The 16215-nt window shown below is 34.9% G+C and overlaps 1 protein-coding gene across 3 annotated transcripts in view; it reads right to left on the bottom strand.

Moving 5' to 3' along the window:
- The window catches only part of LOC149791553 (origin recognition complex subunit 4-like), a 67505-nt gene that overhangs the window by 16756 nt on the left and 34534 nt on the right, over nt 1-16215 (bottom strand). For all 3 annotated transcript variants that reach the window (XM_089970090.1, XM_089970092.1, XM_089970091.1), the window contains exons 7-9: nt 13254-13402; nt 8031-8204; nt 4820-4906 (exon numbers count right to left, since the gene is read on the bottom strand). In XM_089970090.1, the coding sequence (XP_089826216.1) occupies nt 4820-4906; nt 8031-8204; nt 13254-13402 (410 nt within the window). The remainder of the gene's footprint in view (nt 1-4819; nt 4907-8030; nt 8205-13253; nt 13403-16215) is intronic.

The following is a 16215-nucleotide window of genomic DNA, read 5'->3' as shown; positions in this document are numbered from 1 at the left end:
AAGGACGAAAGCCGCCAACATGTATGCTGTGCTTGGCGGTGTGATCAAACAACAAACAGTTGAAAGTAAATAATATCCACTTTATTATCTGTAAATTAAAAGGGTATGAAATTGTACATCCGTTCAGCTTAATTTTGTTTTATATAAAAAGTGATTCGTAACCATTGCAGGCCTTCATTACTTAGTTATCGAGCTTTATCTGTGTACGTTGTTTGCTTATATAAAAAAATATTTTACTGTTATGGAAAAGCAAGTTCAAAAACGCAAGTCGTTTTCTGCTAAAGAGAAACTGTATGCCCTAGATCAACTAAAGAAGGGCAAACAACAAACTCAGCTTGCCAGAGATCTAGGAATCAGCGAGTCCACTTTGCGAGGGTGGAAAACAGATGAAGGAAAGCTCCGTAGTCTACCCAACATTCTTGAAGAGGAAACTGGTTTACAGCGTAAAAGGGTTAAGTTAGCTAATGACAATGTCCTAGATTCAGCTTTGTACCAATGGTTTGTACAAGCTCGCTCAGAAGGTGTTCCAATTTCTGGCCCAATTCTGAAAGCCCAAGCAGAGAAATTTGATCGCCATATCAATGGAGATGATTCCAAATTTAAGGCGAGTAATGGCTGGCTAGACAGATTCAAGAAAAGGCACGCTATCAGCCAAGTTCTTGTGTCTGGGGAAATCCGCTCCGCTGACAAAGAGGCTGCCAATTCCTACCCGATTGGGCTTAAAAAGTTGCTGGAGGACGGTTGCTACACAGCCGACCAAGTTTACAACTGCGATGAGACTGGTTTATGTTATAAAATGTTACCCGATCGCACCCTTGCAACCAAGACTGACAGTCACAAACGAGAAGGTTTCAAGAAGAGGAAGGACAGAGTGACTCTCTTATTTTGTGTTAACAAGTCTGGCAGCCACAAAGTCAGACCTCTGATGATTGGAAAATCGAAAGCTCCCAGATGTTTTCATCATGTAAATATGAAGGCACTTCCATTTCAGTACACTAACAGCAAGAATGCTTGGATGAATAGCTCCATATTTGACGACTGGTTTCACAAAACAGATGTTCGGGCTCATTTACGAAAACTCAAGCTGGAGGAAAAAGCTCTCCTCCTGCTGGATAATTGCCCTGCCCACCCCCCAGTGGAAAATCTTGTCAGCAGTGATGGCAAGATCAAAGTTTCGTACCTCCCGAAAAACACTACATCAGAAATCCAGCCACTTGACCAAGGCATAATTTCCGTATTTAAACAAAATTATCGCCGTGAAATGATAAAGGTAATGGTAGCAGATAATAACGCATCCGTCAACACATCATTGGCATTACTCAACTTTAAAAGAAGTATGTCACCTTGGAGGTAAAGCCTGGGATGCTATCACTGCACGCTGCATTGAACGATGCTGGATAAAGGGTCTTGGGCCAGCTTTTACGCCCTCGACACAAAATGATAGTGACGATGAGCTTGAATTTACAGGATTCACTGAAGACGACGTACGTTTAGCAGAAGAAGCACTCAAAAAATACGAGCACAGTCATCATGATATCCTTAACTGGTATTCAGTAGATGACATCTGCCCTATATACGAACACATATCAGATGACGAAATTGTTACAAATGTCAGCAGGAAGAATGAAGCTGCACAATCAGAACCTGAAACCAGTGACGATAATGATAACGATGACGATGGCACCCCAACTCCCCCACCAAAAGTGTCTGAAGCAGTAGTACATTTAGAAGCAAGTTTAAGGTGGCTGGAAACACAAGATGTTGACAGTGTCAAAGTCCTTCAATTAAGAAACATTCTTGACTTTGCTAGAACCCAACAGTTCGCGGCAAAGAAGCAAACAACATTGGATATATTTTTCAAGAAATGATGAAATTTAAATTTGGAACCACACTGACTTTGCACTTTGCGCAACGATTAATTTAGCAGTTTTCACATGTTTCTTTTGATGTTCACAAAATCTGAAATAAAAGTTATCTGCACGCTGAAATCATGCATTGATTGTTAATTATTCTTGCAGTTGTTGCATATGATAAAATTTTAGCGGTATGAAATTTATACAGACACCGTATGTAGACCCGGGAATAGCTGCATGCAATGACCGTACGATATCAGACGGCAAGTAAATGGTTTCAATATTTTGTTCATCCTATATTTTACACGACGAATTCAGACTATTACAAAATTATTGGATATTTTAAATCTGTACGATTTTCAATGAAATTACATCCATTATGGATGAACTGCATGCCACGACGGCACGGTAGCATACGGTGTTGATACACTTTTCATGATATAGCGATAGTCTGGTATTATCGGTCAATCTGTATTATCGTTCAAACAAATAAAAATTAGTAAATGTTTTTAATGCACAGTAATAACCTATAAATATATTAGCCATCAATTATTTTGAATATATCTTAATTAATGCATTCCAGTTAATATTCATCTGATGATAAGCCGACTTTTGATCATTGTACATGTATACACGTATATGTTCTCGGAAAAAAAGTTAAATATTGTAAAACCCCGCATTAACGCAACCCGCTTTTAATGCGATCCGATTTTATGGACCCCGATCATCGCGTTATAGCGGGGTTCCACTGTACTTACTATTCATGGTCCAATTTACTATAATATAGACTAACATACCTGAAATTGTCTTCTCTTAATAAGTCACATGAAAATTTATGTTAACATTGGAAACATTATCTGAAAACCTATCATAATTTCCTTTTAAAATGAATTTATACTACTCTGTCAGGTATTTCAATCAATGGAACAAAATCCAGGGAAGATGTGTATTATTAGTGTTTATCATTTACCTAAATATGTGTTGCCTCCCTTGACATAAAAACTGATCTGAAACGCCTGAAAATCGTACATTTTTTAAACTTATTTATTACAGTTATTAGTAGCATAAAATGTGAACAAACACTATGCCATAAGCAAGGAGAAATTACTCCAAGGCAATAAGGGTAAAATCCTTGAAATGCAATGTCAAGCTTCAGATTTAGATCATCCCATCTTAAAAAGTCCAAGATTCTCTCAGCTGGAACATCCCCATCATGTCACATTCACAAACAAAAATGTTTTCACCATTAGTCACCTCTTAAGACACATAGAGTGTGCATTGACCTTTTGACCCAAATTTGAATAATATCAGTGAGATATCAATATACATGGTCCATTTTACTATCATAAACATATTGCAATAAATTATCTTTCTAATCTCTACATTTTCTGTTCTTTACACATCTCTAGAGAATTTATATTAACATTTAAATCTTTGCGAAATTTCTATGATTTCCTTTGCCTCTCAAAAGCAATTTATGCTACTGTTTTGGTTATTAACATTAAAGGAACAAAATACACAAAATATCTAATACCAGGGTTAATCATGTACCTAAATTTATGTTCCCCTTCTTAAACGAAACTTGCATGACAAGCCACAGCATCTATAATTTGTTACTAATTTCAATAAGAACTTTCAACACAAACTATATTTGGTAAACGACAATGAACACTGTGCTATAAGCACGGAGAAATCCCATCAAACAAAACCGTGGGTACAAATCCTTAAAATACAAAAACCAACTTCTGACATAATAAACCACACTCTTTTCAAAAGTCCAAGACCATTACTGCTGGAACATCATCACAGGACACACCCAAAGGCAAAACTGTTGGCTCCATTAAGCTGCCACTTATTACCATCAGTGCCAGTCATCCACAAAGTTTGGTCAAAGCACTAACTCAATAACAAAATTTATTTTGCAAAACTTAATTTAATGAGTCACAATGACCCTGACCTCTGACATTTTGACCACAGTAGGCCTCTTCCATATCTTAAGTACAATCCCTCCATAGATATTGCTTAAGTTACTTAAGCTATCATGCAAAAAACATTTTTCTTCTTTAAAAGTTAACCTGACCACTTAATTCCACATCAACAGGCTTCTTTCTTTACCAAACATAAAAGTTTGCTCAAAATACATCATCAAGTGAAATTACAGCATGAAAACCATTTTTCTTTCTGTCTGTGATCTTGACCTCTGACCTTTACATATCAAAGTCAATGGGGTTCTTCCCACCACAAGTGAAATGTTCAGTCTAGATCTATGATGTACAACTTATGACATTGTGCTCAAACAAACCTTTGACCTTTTGAATCCAAACTAAACTGGTTTTTTTCCTTACCCAAAAATGCAAGCTATACACAAAGGTAAGTCCACGTGATGCAGAACTAAAGTTATTGTGCAGAAACCATTTGCCTTCTTTCAGCTAGTGATCTTGACCTTTCGCCTTTTGACCCAAATTTGGCCAAGTACAAGATAATAAGTTTGGTAAATGGTATATGTTATAGAATTAATATTATTGTGTCAAAACCATTTGTTTTCTTCAGTCAGTGACCTTATCTTTTGAACTTTTCACCCCAAAATTTATGGGCTTTTTCCTCACACCACATGCAAGGAATCCACATAGACTGGTAATCATTGACATGAAACACTCAAGATTTTGTGCAGAAATAATTTTTCTTCTTGCAATCAAAGTGAACTCAACCTTTGTGTTCTTGAATCCAAAATAAACAGAGTTCTTCCTTAACCTAAGTACAGGGACCCCAGATTGCCAAGTAGTCTAAGGTACTTGCCTTTACATGTCACTGCCATTTCACCTCTGTCTGCATCAGTTTGAGTCTCTGGCTCGTGAAGCATGGGTATATCACACTATCATGTTATGTAAAGTGTTAAGCTGTTGTACATGTAAGCAATTTAAACTGGTTGTACATTTTATGTAAATCAACGAATAAAAATATCTTACCATTATTTGTTTGAGAGCACAAATATCTTGATTGAAGGAAAACTGCCTCTTCAGCATGTCGACAACACTTTGGGCCTCTGAAAGTTCCTGAAATGGTTATCTATATTTAATTTGCATTGTTTAATAGTAAAAAAAATTAAATTTTTTTATATTTCATTATATGCTTTTGATAATTTAATATTGTATGTTGGGCCAACCTTGTCCAAAATCAGTGAAAATTCTGTAAACAACTTTTTTTTTCTGAATGCAGATCATTATCTTAAAAGTAGTCAAGGACATTGTATTTTTTTTCTATAACTAGTCTATGTGATGATTGCCTCATGTTTTATTGTGATTTTGGTGATGGAATTCTAATCATAATCAAGATCGTTCTAAAACAATGTACTTTTTACCCTAATCTGGGGTCTCTGTTTACATTTAAAATTTAAGTTTAAAATAAAAATCTTGTTTATTTCAAAATTAGTCATTTGTGCTTTAAGATCTTAGCAGAATCAATTGCATTATTGTTTTGTCCTGAAATTCATTTTACCTGCAATTTTTTTTATTCAAATTATTTAATTCAAGTGATTCTTGTCTGGAAATACAAAGTGCTCTACAAAAATAAAATTCTTGACGAATTACTTGAATTTAAAGTGAAATTTCAAAAAAGGGTTTCATTCTCGGATTGCACTATTGTGATCCAACAAAAGACTTAGCACATCAGCATTATATATGCCACCACTATAAGCATTCGATTTCGATTTCCACTAAAGTTTATTCAGAACTTTATTAGGACTTTTGTTTGTATGTATAGGATTGTTGGGATTTAATTTGCAATACTGTACGTTCCTTTTTTTTTTTTACATTTTCAATTTGTATTCTAGAGAAAAATATTATACGTTGAATTTTACAAAGCTTGTTGCTTCTCACTCTTTTCTAGTACTTATTTAAAGACCCCAGAGTCCTAATATGGTTAAAACTTAATTGCAATCAAAGGTGCTTTAAAGGTAACCTCAATGAAGATAGCACCTGTATTCCACAGCTACCTGTTCCCACCACCATATATAAATCGAAAGAAAACAAATATCTATTCAGTTATTTTCCCAGGAATTTGATTCCAAATGGTATATATTGTCAGTCTATCACTGGAAATAAAGTATGTTTGTGAGGTAGGATGACAAAGCTGGAGGGGACATTTATATACGAGACACCATACAGTATGTTTGTTGCAACACAAGTTTGTGGTAACTTTCAATGACAAAAGTAAAACTTACTGTACAGCTGAAATGATAATATATTATCAGACTGATATAAAGCCAGATCCATTAGAGCTGCATGTGTATCAGAGACATTATTATCAAATACTGAAAGTACATGATAACCATCATACAAAGTGCAGTAGGCTGAATGCTTGATCCCAATAAAATCATGCAACTCAGTGTTCAATTGCAATGTCACTAAGTAAGTGCTTGATTTTGTGTTTTGATGTAGAAATCAAGCACTGACATAACCAGACTGAGTTATTAGTATTAATGAAGGACACATGGTACTAATAATATGGAAAAATGGGAACCAGTCTGGAAATGGATGAACCTAAAATAGAGTATACATGGGTTTGGCAGACATAGATTGATTGATTTTGAAGGAAAGAATTTAGTTAAAAGAATCTTTTGAGAGCTTATCCTCGCTGTAACTGAAAAAAATACAGACATTGTTTCAGTGATGGAATTTCAGTCCTTTAACAGCTTCGAGCTTGGAACACTCATTACTGAAATTAGCACCTGACTCTTTGGTGCAAAATTGAAACCACACGTTTCAAACACATGTAGGTCCAGAAAATGACAGCTCATATCCTTTTCTCTGCACAGAAGTTGTCATCCAGGTTTCATCTATACTGATAAATATAGGTTTGATGATGAGCACTCAAAAATAAGTTATTGAATTTTTAATATCATGGTGCTTGCATAGGTTTACTATGGGAACTTAATTAGTACTGTGAGCCCTGAAGGCAACAGTTTCTTTTGATTCATGGCAATGTACGCAATTTTCATGTACTTGTTCCTTTTAAGGGGGAAATTCATTAAGTTCATCAAGGACTAGACCTGGAGAAAATACTGTAAACTGTAGGCATGTGCAACTTCCTCCAGCCTGTGAGCCAGGTAGCAAATTTTAAATGCATCTATATGATGTAAAAGCAATCAGATAAAAACCACTTTGTGACCTAGATGCAGCCAAAGGTCATACATACCTTTGACACATCATAGCTATCCATCTATCCCTCAACTTGCTATCCTTCTAACCTGAACTCCCTCTATATTTGACTGAGGGAGAGTGATATATTTGACTGTGGGAGAGTGATCATATCTTATATGAAGTTTGTGAAGAGTGGATGACAATGAAGGTTCTGGACCTTGGATGCAGCCACCAGGAAAGGGGGGGGGGGTTGGGTGGTTGAGAAAAGGCAATGATATTTAGGTGAGAAAAGGCAATGATATTTAATAAGGATAAGCAAATGGCACAAGAATTGAATCCTGAATGCATTTGGGGGAAGGGAGATTTAATTCGAAGAGAAGGGAATACGCAAAAAAGATGCATATATTTGTGATAGCTTTCAACTAAATTATTTCTACCTTCCTTGTGGTGGCTACTTTAGATGTGTTGGTCATCTGGACTTTTAAAACAGTTATTTTTCAAATCACCAGATAAAGAGATAGGGAAATAGATACAAACTTGTAAAAATAAATTGTTTCAACCGATGCAATGAATCATCATGAAACAGTAATTTATTAAATCTCTATAAAATTTAAGTTTTCTTTTCAATTCGAATCTTCAGATTTTAGCTCTTGAACAAAGCAGACACATATGCCCTAGGTTACAATCAAAGATTTCTCTTCACGATGTATTCTCGTAAAATAGGTTCTGACTTGATTATAAGAAAAGAAGGTTATAAGAAACATAAAGGAAGATAAAAAAAAACTATTTCAGTTCTAAAAACAGGTGAAAATAGTTCAAATATTCATTGCACACAAGTAGAAGTTTCAGAATACATATGTTGTACGGCTGGAAAAAATATAATGTACAGATATTCTCAAAGAATGATAATAACTGCAGAAAAAATTGGTCTAAGTTAAACAATGAGTTGTATGTACAATACTGACTCAAACATCCAGGTGAAGCAAAGAGAGGTTACTCTCCAACGCAAATATTTAATATGCAGGTATTCTATACCTACCTCTATGGATTTATTCCAGTCTGACTGAAATCTTCTGTCAGGAAAATCATCCTCCAGCTTTAGAAGCTGTTTGAAGAACATAATATAATCCTCAAATGTCATGTCACTGAATAGGTAGATCTGCCGATGAGAGAATCGTGACTTAACACGCTTCTCCAACAACTCAAGCACATCCTGAAAATAGCATATCAGTCAGATTAAAATCATCAAACAAAATATCTTACATATTATTGTTGCTTAATAAAAATCAGACCTCAGTGGCTTGTGGTTCTTACCTCCATCTCCTCATAGACTGTCCACTCCACATCCTCCACTCCCTCAATCATTAACCTAAAATGTACTGACATGCTGAACAAGATATATTGTGTACAGTAAAAACTGACTTGAATGATCACAACTTTGGATGGAATTTCAAGATATCCTATGCAAGGAATATTGTGTTCATTAAAACTGCCTTACAAGATCAGTTTTGGGAGGTCTTTCAAGTCATCTTATGCAAGGAATATTGCGTACAGTAAAAACTGTCTTGAACAGGGTTCATTCAGAATTCTGAATGATAAATTCAGAGACTTTTCCCAAACTTTCAAAGAGCACATAGATTTACAAGACCTATTTTTGCAAACATTTTGTGTATAAGTTATGTTATATGAAAAAACAATGAATGCAAAATACTACAATACTGTTTAACAATGAAATGAAATTGAAAGGGTCATCAAAAGAAAGAAACTAGGAAAACTCACATTCGAATCTAACAAGCTTTGACAATTTTATTTGTGATTATGGAAAGAAATTAAAAAGTTTGGGTTTATTTAAATTTTCAAAGACTTTCAAAGTCCTCAGGGTAATCTGCTCGATTTTCCCAAACTGAAAATGCTATCTCATATTTCCCAAACTGTCAAAGACCTAAAAAGACCGTATGAACCCTGTTGAAAGATCACATGTTTGGGTGGTCTTTCAAGACAAAATTTATTGTATATTCTGTCACTTAAGAATAACTGATTCTGAAATGTTGCAGTAATAAACTTTTCAAAGTAGTATGTTTATACAGCTAAGGGTCCAAACGCACTTAAAATATTTAATGTTGGTGTGCATTTTCATGATCCAATATGAGCTGAATATATGTCAAGTAAAAGTTATTTCAAATAAAAGTACAAAAAATTTAGTCACCACTTGCCTATAAAATAATAGCTGAATGTATATTAAAAGCTAATCCAATGTGAATCAATGAACTCATTGTCCTCTGAGTCAAGCAGATAGGTGAACTCCTACAGTATATGGGCAGAGGATGACTGAGGGAATGAAAACCTAATCTGTGCATATATCCATGAGTATCACTGACATATGAACTCATTAGCCAGTAAGCCAGACAGACAGGTAGTCTCCAATAGAATATACGAAGAGAGATCACCATGGACACTGGTAACCGAATCAGTGCCTACATCACCAATTTTCATCAACAATCTCTGATATTTAACATGTGTTAAATGAAAGAATTTGCAAATTTCTCCTGTATATTTCATTAAGTGAAATTTAGTAAAGTTATTCTCAATAAAAGTATCTACATAACAGCGTACATTTCTGCAACATGCAGAAATAAAAAGCTCCTGCAGAAAGGTAAAACTGTTTCATATCGACTTTCACAGTTTCTAACATTGGTTCTCATCATAAATAACCCAATAATCCATATTAACCTCCATGAAATTTATTGCGAATTAACACAGAATAAAATTTCAACACAAAAAATCATATATACTGGGGGAAAAAACACTTACTTCATTTTCATTTGGGTCTAAATTTGTTGTCAGTCTCATGCCGACAGTTCCTGCCATTTTATGATCCATCAATCTCCCCTTACATTTTTGTTTACTTCTTTTTCTTCACTCTCATTCCCATCACTCCCACTTTCTCTTCCATAAATGCTTCAAGATATATCAATATAAATTCCAAGAATTCTCCAATCTGAATGTTGGAGTCAATTTCTCTTCCTGCCAGCTAATTTCATTGTTTAGGATAATTTTTATTTTCTAAAAACTCTCCATTATGGTACGACAGAAATCAGAGTTTCTTTTCTTTGTTGTCCAAAACTTCCTTTGTATGTGTAAGCTAAAATTGTATTGGCTGAATTGCATGCATAAAGAGCATATAGTGGAAATTAAACCAATGGTGTGTGCTGTATAAACTCTTTGTTTGGCATAAAGGTCTATACTAATAAAACTGCTCACATACATGGTCAACCACATATAAGTAAAGAACAATGAGTTACCGTGGCAGTTGGGAATAACTAAAGATCAAAAAATCCTCTTACAAATTATACACATTAAGTTTATGTTGGTAAGTGAATTTTTTCTGGATGGCATGATTACTGACAACACATTTTCCATGACCAATAGAAGACATGGCTGCATTATGGTATGTGTGTTGTTTGGATTTTTAATGTAGCTTTAACAATTTTAGTCATATTAATATGATGTCTGCAGTGTGGCAGTTTAAAGAGATGTCTAGCAATGGGGCATCATGCCGCATAAATGTTGCATCATGTCCCACCCAGTCACATTATCACCAGTATAACCAGTCCTAATACTAACCTCTAAATGCTGATCAATCACCAGCCATAAATTACCCAAGACTTCTAAATATATCAAAAACTTTTATTGAGTTTATCATTTTCTAAAAATATTATTAATGATTTTATCATTTATTATGTATGACTGCTATTACAACCATTAAAACCGTGTCAGCATTTTTCTTTGTTTGTTTTAACTAAGACAACATTGCAACCATATCAGTCGTGTCCTGTATCCCAAAGAGTACAAAGCAGTTTAATATGCTGAAATAAAAAGTCGCATATATTTACAACATCCTAATTGAATAATCACATCATTTTTCAGTTAGCAGCAAGTTTACAAATCTGGTTTGTAAAAATGCCATCATTTTGCAATGAGAAGCAAGTTTACAAATCCCTTATGTAATAGTCACATTGTAACAAGATAACCGGGTGGGATTTTCGGATTCACAACAGAACACTAGATGGTGATACAAATACAATGTTTAATGATGAATGATTTGAAGGCTGAACAAAAACCATATCTAACTCATGCGTAAACAGGATCCAAATATTGGACATTTAACATAATGATGCGCACAGAGTTAAATATCCCCTATAATTAAAATAGTTCCTAACAGGAACGAATTATCATATAAATGAAAAAATGAACTGATATCAAACAAAAATATTAATGCAAAAAAAGAAACCAAGATAAATTACAATACAATTCCACTCAATGATAAGATGATTAATGTAAACAATAAGTTATCATCCAAATAATGATAAATGATTCATGCAGCCAATCACAAGCTTTCACTCAAACATCGATAATGACGTTAACAATAACAAAGAAAGAACGTTCGCTCAAATAGCGATAATGACATTATCTCAAATAGTATAATGATAGTATTTCTGGTTTTATAGCAATGATGGTGGTTTTTTTATGCTCAAGTAGTACTCTTGATATGTAACCCAAACGGTGGGAGATAACCCAATGTCCAAAATGACACATGGTACCTTCAGTCCCATCATTTTGGATTGAGAAATCAGTTTATAAATCCCTTATGTAATAATCCCATCATCTTACAGTAAGCAGTGAGATTACAAGTCCCATATGTAATAATCCCATCATTTTGCGGTGAGAAGTCAGTTTATAAATCCCTTACGTAATAATCCCATCATGTTGCAGTGAGCAGTGAGTTTACAAATCCCTTATGTAATAATCTCATCATTTTCCAGTGAAAAGTCAGTTTACAAATCCCTTATGTAATAATCTCATCATTTTCCAGTGAAAAGTCAGTTTACAAATCCATTATGTCACAACCACACTATCTTGCAGTGAGCAGCAAGTTTACAACTCCCTTATGTAATAATCCCATCATTTTGCAGTGAGCAGTGAGTTTACAAATTCTATATCTTATAATCATTTTGCCGTAAGCAGCAAGTTTACAAATCCCTTATGTAATAATTACACCATCCTGCACTGAAATAACAGATCCCATATGTAATAATCCCATCTTTTTGCATTAAGCAGAGCATATAAATCCCTTCTGTAATATTCCCACCATTTTGCAGTAAGAAGTCAGTTTATAAATCCCTTATGTAATAATCAAATCATTTTGTGCAGTGAGAAGTCGGTTTATAAAACATCAATGTAATAATCCCATCATTTTGCAATGAGAAGTCAGTTTACAAATCCCTTATGTAACAATTATCATTTTGCAGTGATCAGTGAGTATACAAATCCCGTATGTAATAATCCCATCATTTTGCATTAAGCGGTGAGTTTACAAATCCCTTATGTAATAATCCCATCATTTTGCATTAAGCAGTGAGTTTACAAATCCCTTATGTCACAACCACACTATCTTGCAATGTGCAGAGTTTACAAATTCCTTATGTAGTAATCCCATCATATTCCAGTAAGCAGCGAGTTTACAAATCCCTTATGTAACAATCCCATCATATTGCAGTGAGCAGTGAGTTTACAAATCCTGAATATAATAATCCCATCATTTTACAGTAAGCAAGCAGTAAGTTTATAAATCCCATATGTAATAATCATACCAATGTGCAGTAAGCAGTGAGTTTACAATTCCCATATGTAATAATCATCATTTTGCAGTCAGTTTACAAATCCCATACATAATAATCCTAATATTTTGCAGTGAGTTTACAAATTCCTAAAGTAATAATCATAATTTTGCAATAGGCAGTGAGATAACAGATCCCATATGTAATAATCACACCATTTTGATGACATTCTAACATAATAATCACATCATTTTCAGCTGCAGTGAGCACTGATTTTACAAGTCCCTAATGTATTAATCACTATGTTTTGATAATATTTTTAGCTGCACAGTGAGGATGATTTTACCTATCATTAATGTTACAGAGACAAAAGAAGCACTGGTCCCTAACCTGCCAACCTGTTTGAATGTGTGTTACATTTGGAGGTGTGTTAGGATAAAAACTTACTCGAACTTATTAAGTGACATATTATTCCCACAACACAAACTGTGTCTCATCTAAGAGTGTGTTACATTTGGAGATGTGTTAAGATAAAACTTTATTCTAACCTATCAAGCAACAGGTTATTAACACAACACAAATTGTGACCACAATTGAAAGCGTGTTACATCTGTAAATGGGTCAAGATAAATACTCTTACTTACCAAGCGACAGGTTATTCCCACAACACAGACTGGTGCCTGAGCTGACTGGGTAATATCAAACAGGTTGTACAACAAGGTCTGATTCCTATGCTGGGCAAAGAGGTCAAACTCATCGAGTATAAACAGAATAGGCTTGCTGGACTGATTACCTAAGAAAATAAATAACTGATTTATACTAAATCTTCATCTTTATTTTTAAAAATCATTCTTATAGCGCAAAATTCAGCAAAATTATATGTCAAGATATATTCTGCATACACAGTAGGGAAGATGATGTGTGATGAACAATCATGTCTCATATCTACATACAACAGTATCAAAGACACTGAGTGAAATTTAGAAACTTAACACCAGTACCTATGCCAACAACATCAAAAACACTGTTGGAAAAATGATACCCATGTTGCACATTGCTTTGCAGACATACTGCCAAACCAAGTACTTTCCATGTTTTCCTTTATTACTGTAACAATTCTGATCGATGCCAGAAAAAACAATATGACTGCTAATAGGTCTATTTTACTAATTAGTCCCCAAGAACATTTGTCAGTATTTAAGTTCTTAAATAATACTTAGTTCAAATGAGACATTCTAATACTTCTAATTCTATGGTCAATGCAGTTGATAAGCACTATACCATATATACTCACGTAGGAACCCGTTCACGTATAAGCTGACCCCCCCCCAACTGAATAGATATAAACACCAAAAAGTGCATGACCCACATGTAAGCTGACCTGGTAAGTTTTAAATGCACAAACTTTACTGCATTTATTTAGGCAAGTTTTAGCAATAATTACAAGTATACCTCTCTCATGGTTATCATGTATGATTTTTACATAGAAATGGTATATATACATTTTTAAAGTCAATAAGGGCTGTTCCAGTAAAACATATATCCCCCCGGGGACGGCGCTTCAAAAAAACTTCTGTAGGAGGTTGTGTTTCAAACTATTTTGATTCTGACAGTGGAAGGTTGGTTAGGAAAATCACTTCTGTTGTGGGTTGTGCTAACAAAATGAGAAATCGCTGGTGGGGTTGTCAGAAAGAAGAAAAAAAATGAATATATATTTAAAATCACATCTACCCCCCTCCTAGCGGTCTAACGTGAATAAAACATTGGGTCAGAAAATGATGCCAGCACATGCAAGTGCATGTAATTTGTACGAATTCGCGTACTTTTAAAGCAGTGATACACGTTCGGCAAATTACATCAACGCCGCAGATATAAAAAATGTGTTTTGCGCAGTATGCCATTTTTATTAAACTTTTAACTTTAACTTTAAAGTGCATTTTGCGACGTAATTCGCACTGCCGCAGCTGTCTCACAGCGCTTGATGCGACATCCAGATATCTGGATACTTCGGTTCTACATGAATGGCTGTTAACTAAATTTGATTCGTTCATTGGCCCTGGAACAGGCAGTTAGTGGAGTTTTAGGCTTACTTTCATCGTGGAAGTTTTACAAATGCGTGTTTCCAATAAGGGCCACACAGGAAACCAAAATGGTTGAATCACAACACTGTTTGTCTTGACTGACGTTTTCAGTCGGCAAATACTGGTTGGTGATAGCTATGATGACAATGAATTTCATGTATATCGGTCTGCTGAACATTGGAAAAATGTCACTGGAAATACCAGTGTGTGATTTTGAGCCCAAAATTGATGTTGAGTGCGAGTCCAATGTACGTGTTGGATGGAAAATATGCCGGTTATATTTATTAAATATACCCATGTCTAAACAAGCAGACTATGGGAATGTTGGACTTTAAACCCTAATACAGCATTATGGAAGAGAAAAATCTGGCATAAGAGGCAGCAAAACACTGATTCAAGGAAGTGAATCTTTGGCAGGGTTCGTGTTAGTGAAAACTGACAGAGGTCTCGGAAACACTTATTTGGACACCAATTTTTTTTTATTTAGGTGGGCAGTAAAATTCAAAGACTTGCCAGTCCTGCTTCAGTCACCTGCATAGTGGGAAAATGTGTTGATCAGTTAGCTGTGATGATATTTACAATGACAGAATTTAGTGGTTGAAAGCCCCCAACCCGTCGTCACCATTATAAGAGTACATAAGAGTACATCAAAAGAACATGCTGCAATAGCTAAGCGGCGAGATCAAAGGCTTTGACTGGCAGGTGGGTGGGAAACTGATATTTACAGTGCTTGAATTCAGAGGCAGAAATACCCGGAGATGTACATGTGGTCATTTATAACAGTACATCAAATAAACAACTTTAGCTTTCATTCTTGTGTTCATTTCTGAGTGTAACGGAATAAGCAGTGCACGTGACCTCGGAATCATGACATGTTGAGACATAGACTTGAATGAGTATTTTGGGGTTTTAAAATCCTAACAAGACCTCTGGTTCAAAACTTTTCTTTTTGGGACAGAGATATCCAAGAGAGAATACCCATGGGGCCATACATGTGAGATGTTGAAAATTGCACAACCATAAAGAACAGTAACTTGTTCAAGCTAGTTATGCATATGCGTTTCAGACAGCAGGCAATGAAAGGATTTCACAGCACAGAATAATATTTGTACACCGAGGAGGAGGATCATATTAAATTCAGAAACAATTAACAGATTAATGCTCATAGGGAACATCAGAGAATCCCCATACAACATAATTAAGTGTGTGTAGATCTCAAGTTGGCAGAACCACTGAGCAACAAAAGAATAGAAAGACAAACTTTTGTATCATGCAGACGTATGACCAAATGATGTACATGCTCTCTATGTGCAAAAATTAAATGACATTAAACATAAGATACTGACTGATCTGTGTAAACTCAAAGCAAGATGGATAAAATTTGTCCTGTTTGTGTTCGGTTCTTCCTATGCATATTTTCATCATGGTGGTATTTTCTGCAGACCTTTTGGCACTTAGTTCCAAGCCATCATTTGGTATTTGTATTGCAAAATGGATAACTAAAAATGTCTATTATCTAGTACAA

This window comes from Sinohyriopsis cumingii, chromosome 9 (genome assembly GCF_028554795.1).
Source record: "Sinohyriopsis cumingii isolate HCF-2022 chromosome 9, ASM2855479v2, whole genome shotgun sequence".
NCBI classification, from domain to species: domain Eukaryota; kingdom Metazoa; phylum Mollusca; class Bivalvia; order Unionida; family Unionidae; genus Sinohyriopsis; species Sinohyriopsis cumingii.
This window is presented reverse-complemented; position numbering and strand designations above follow the sequence as displayed.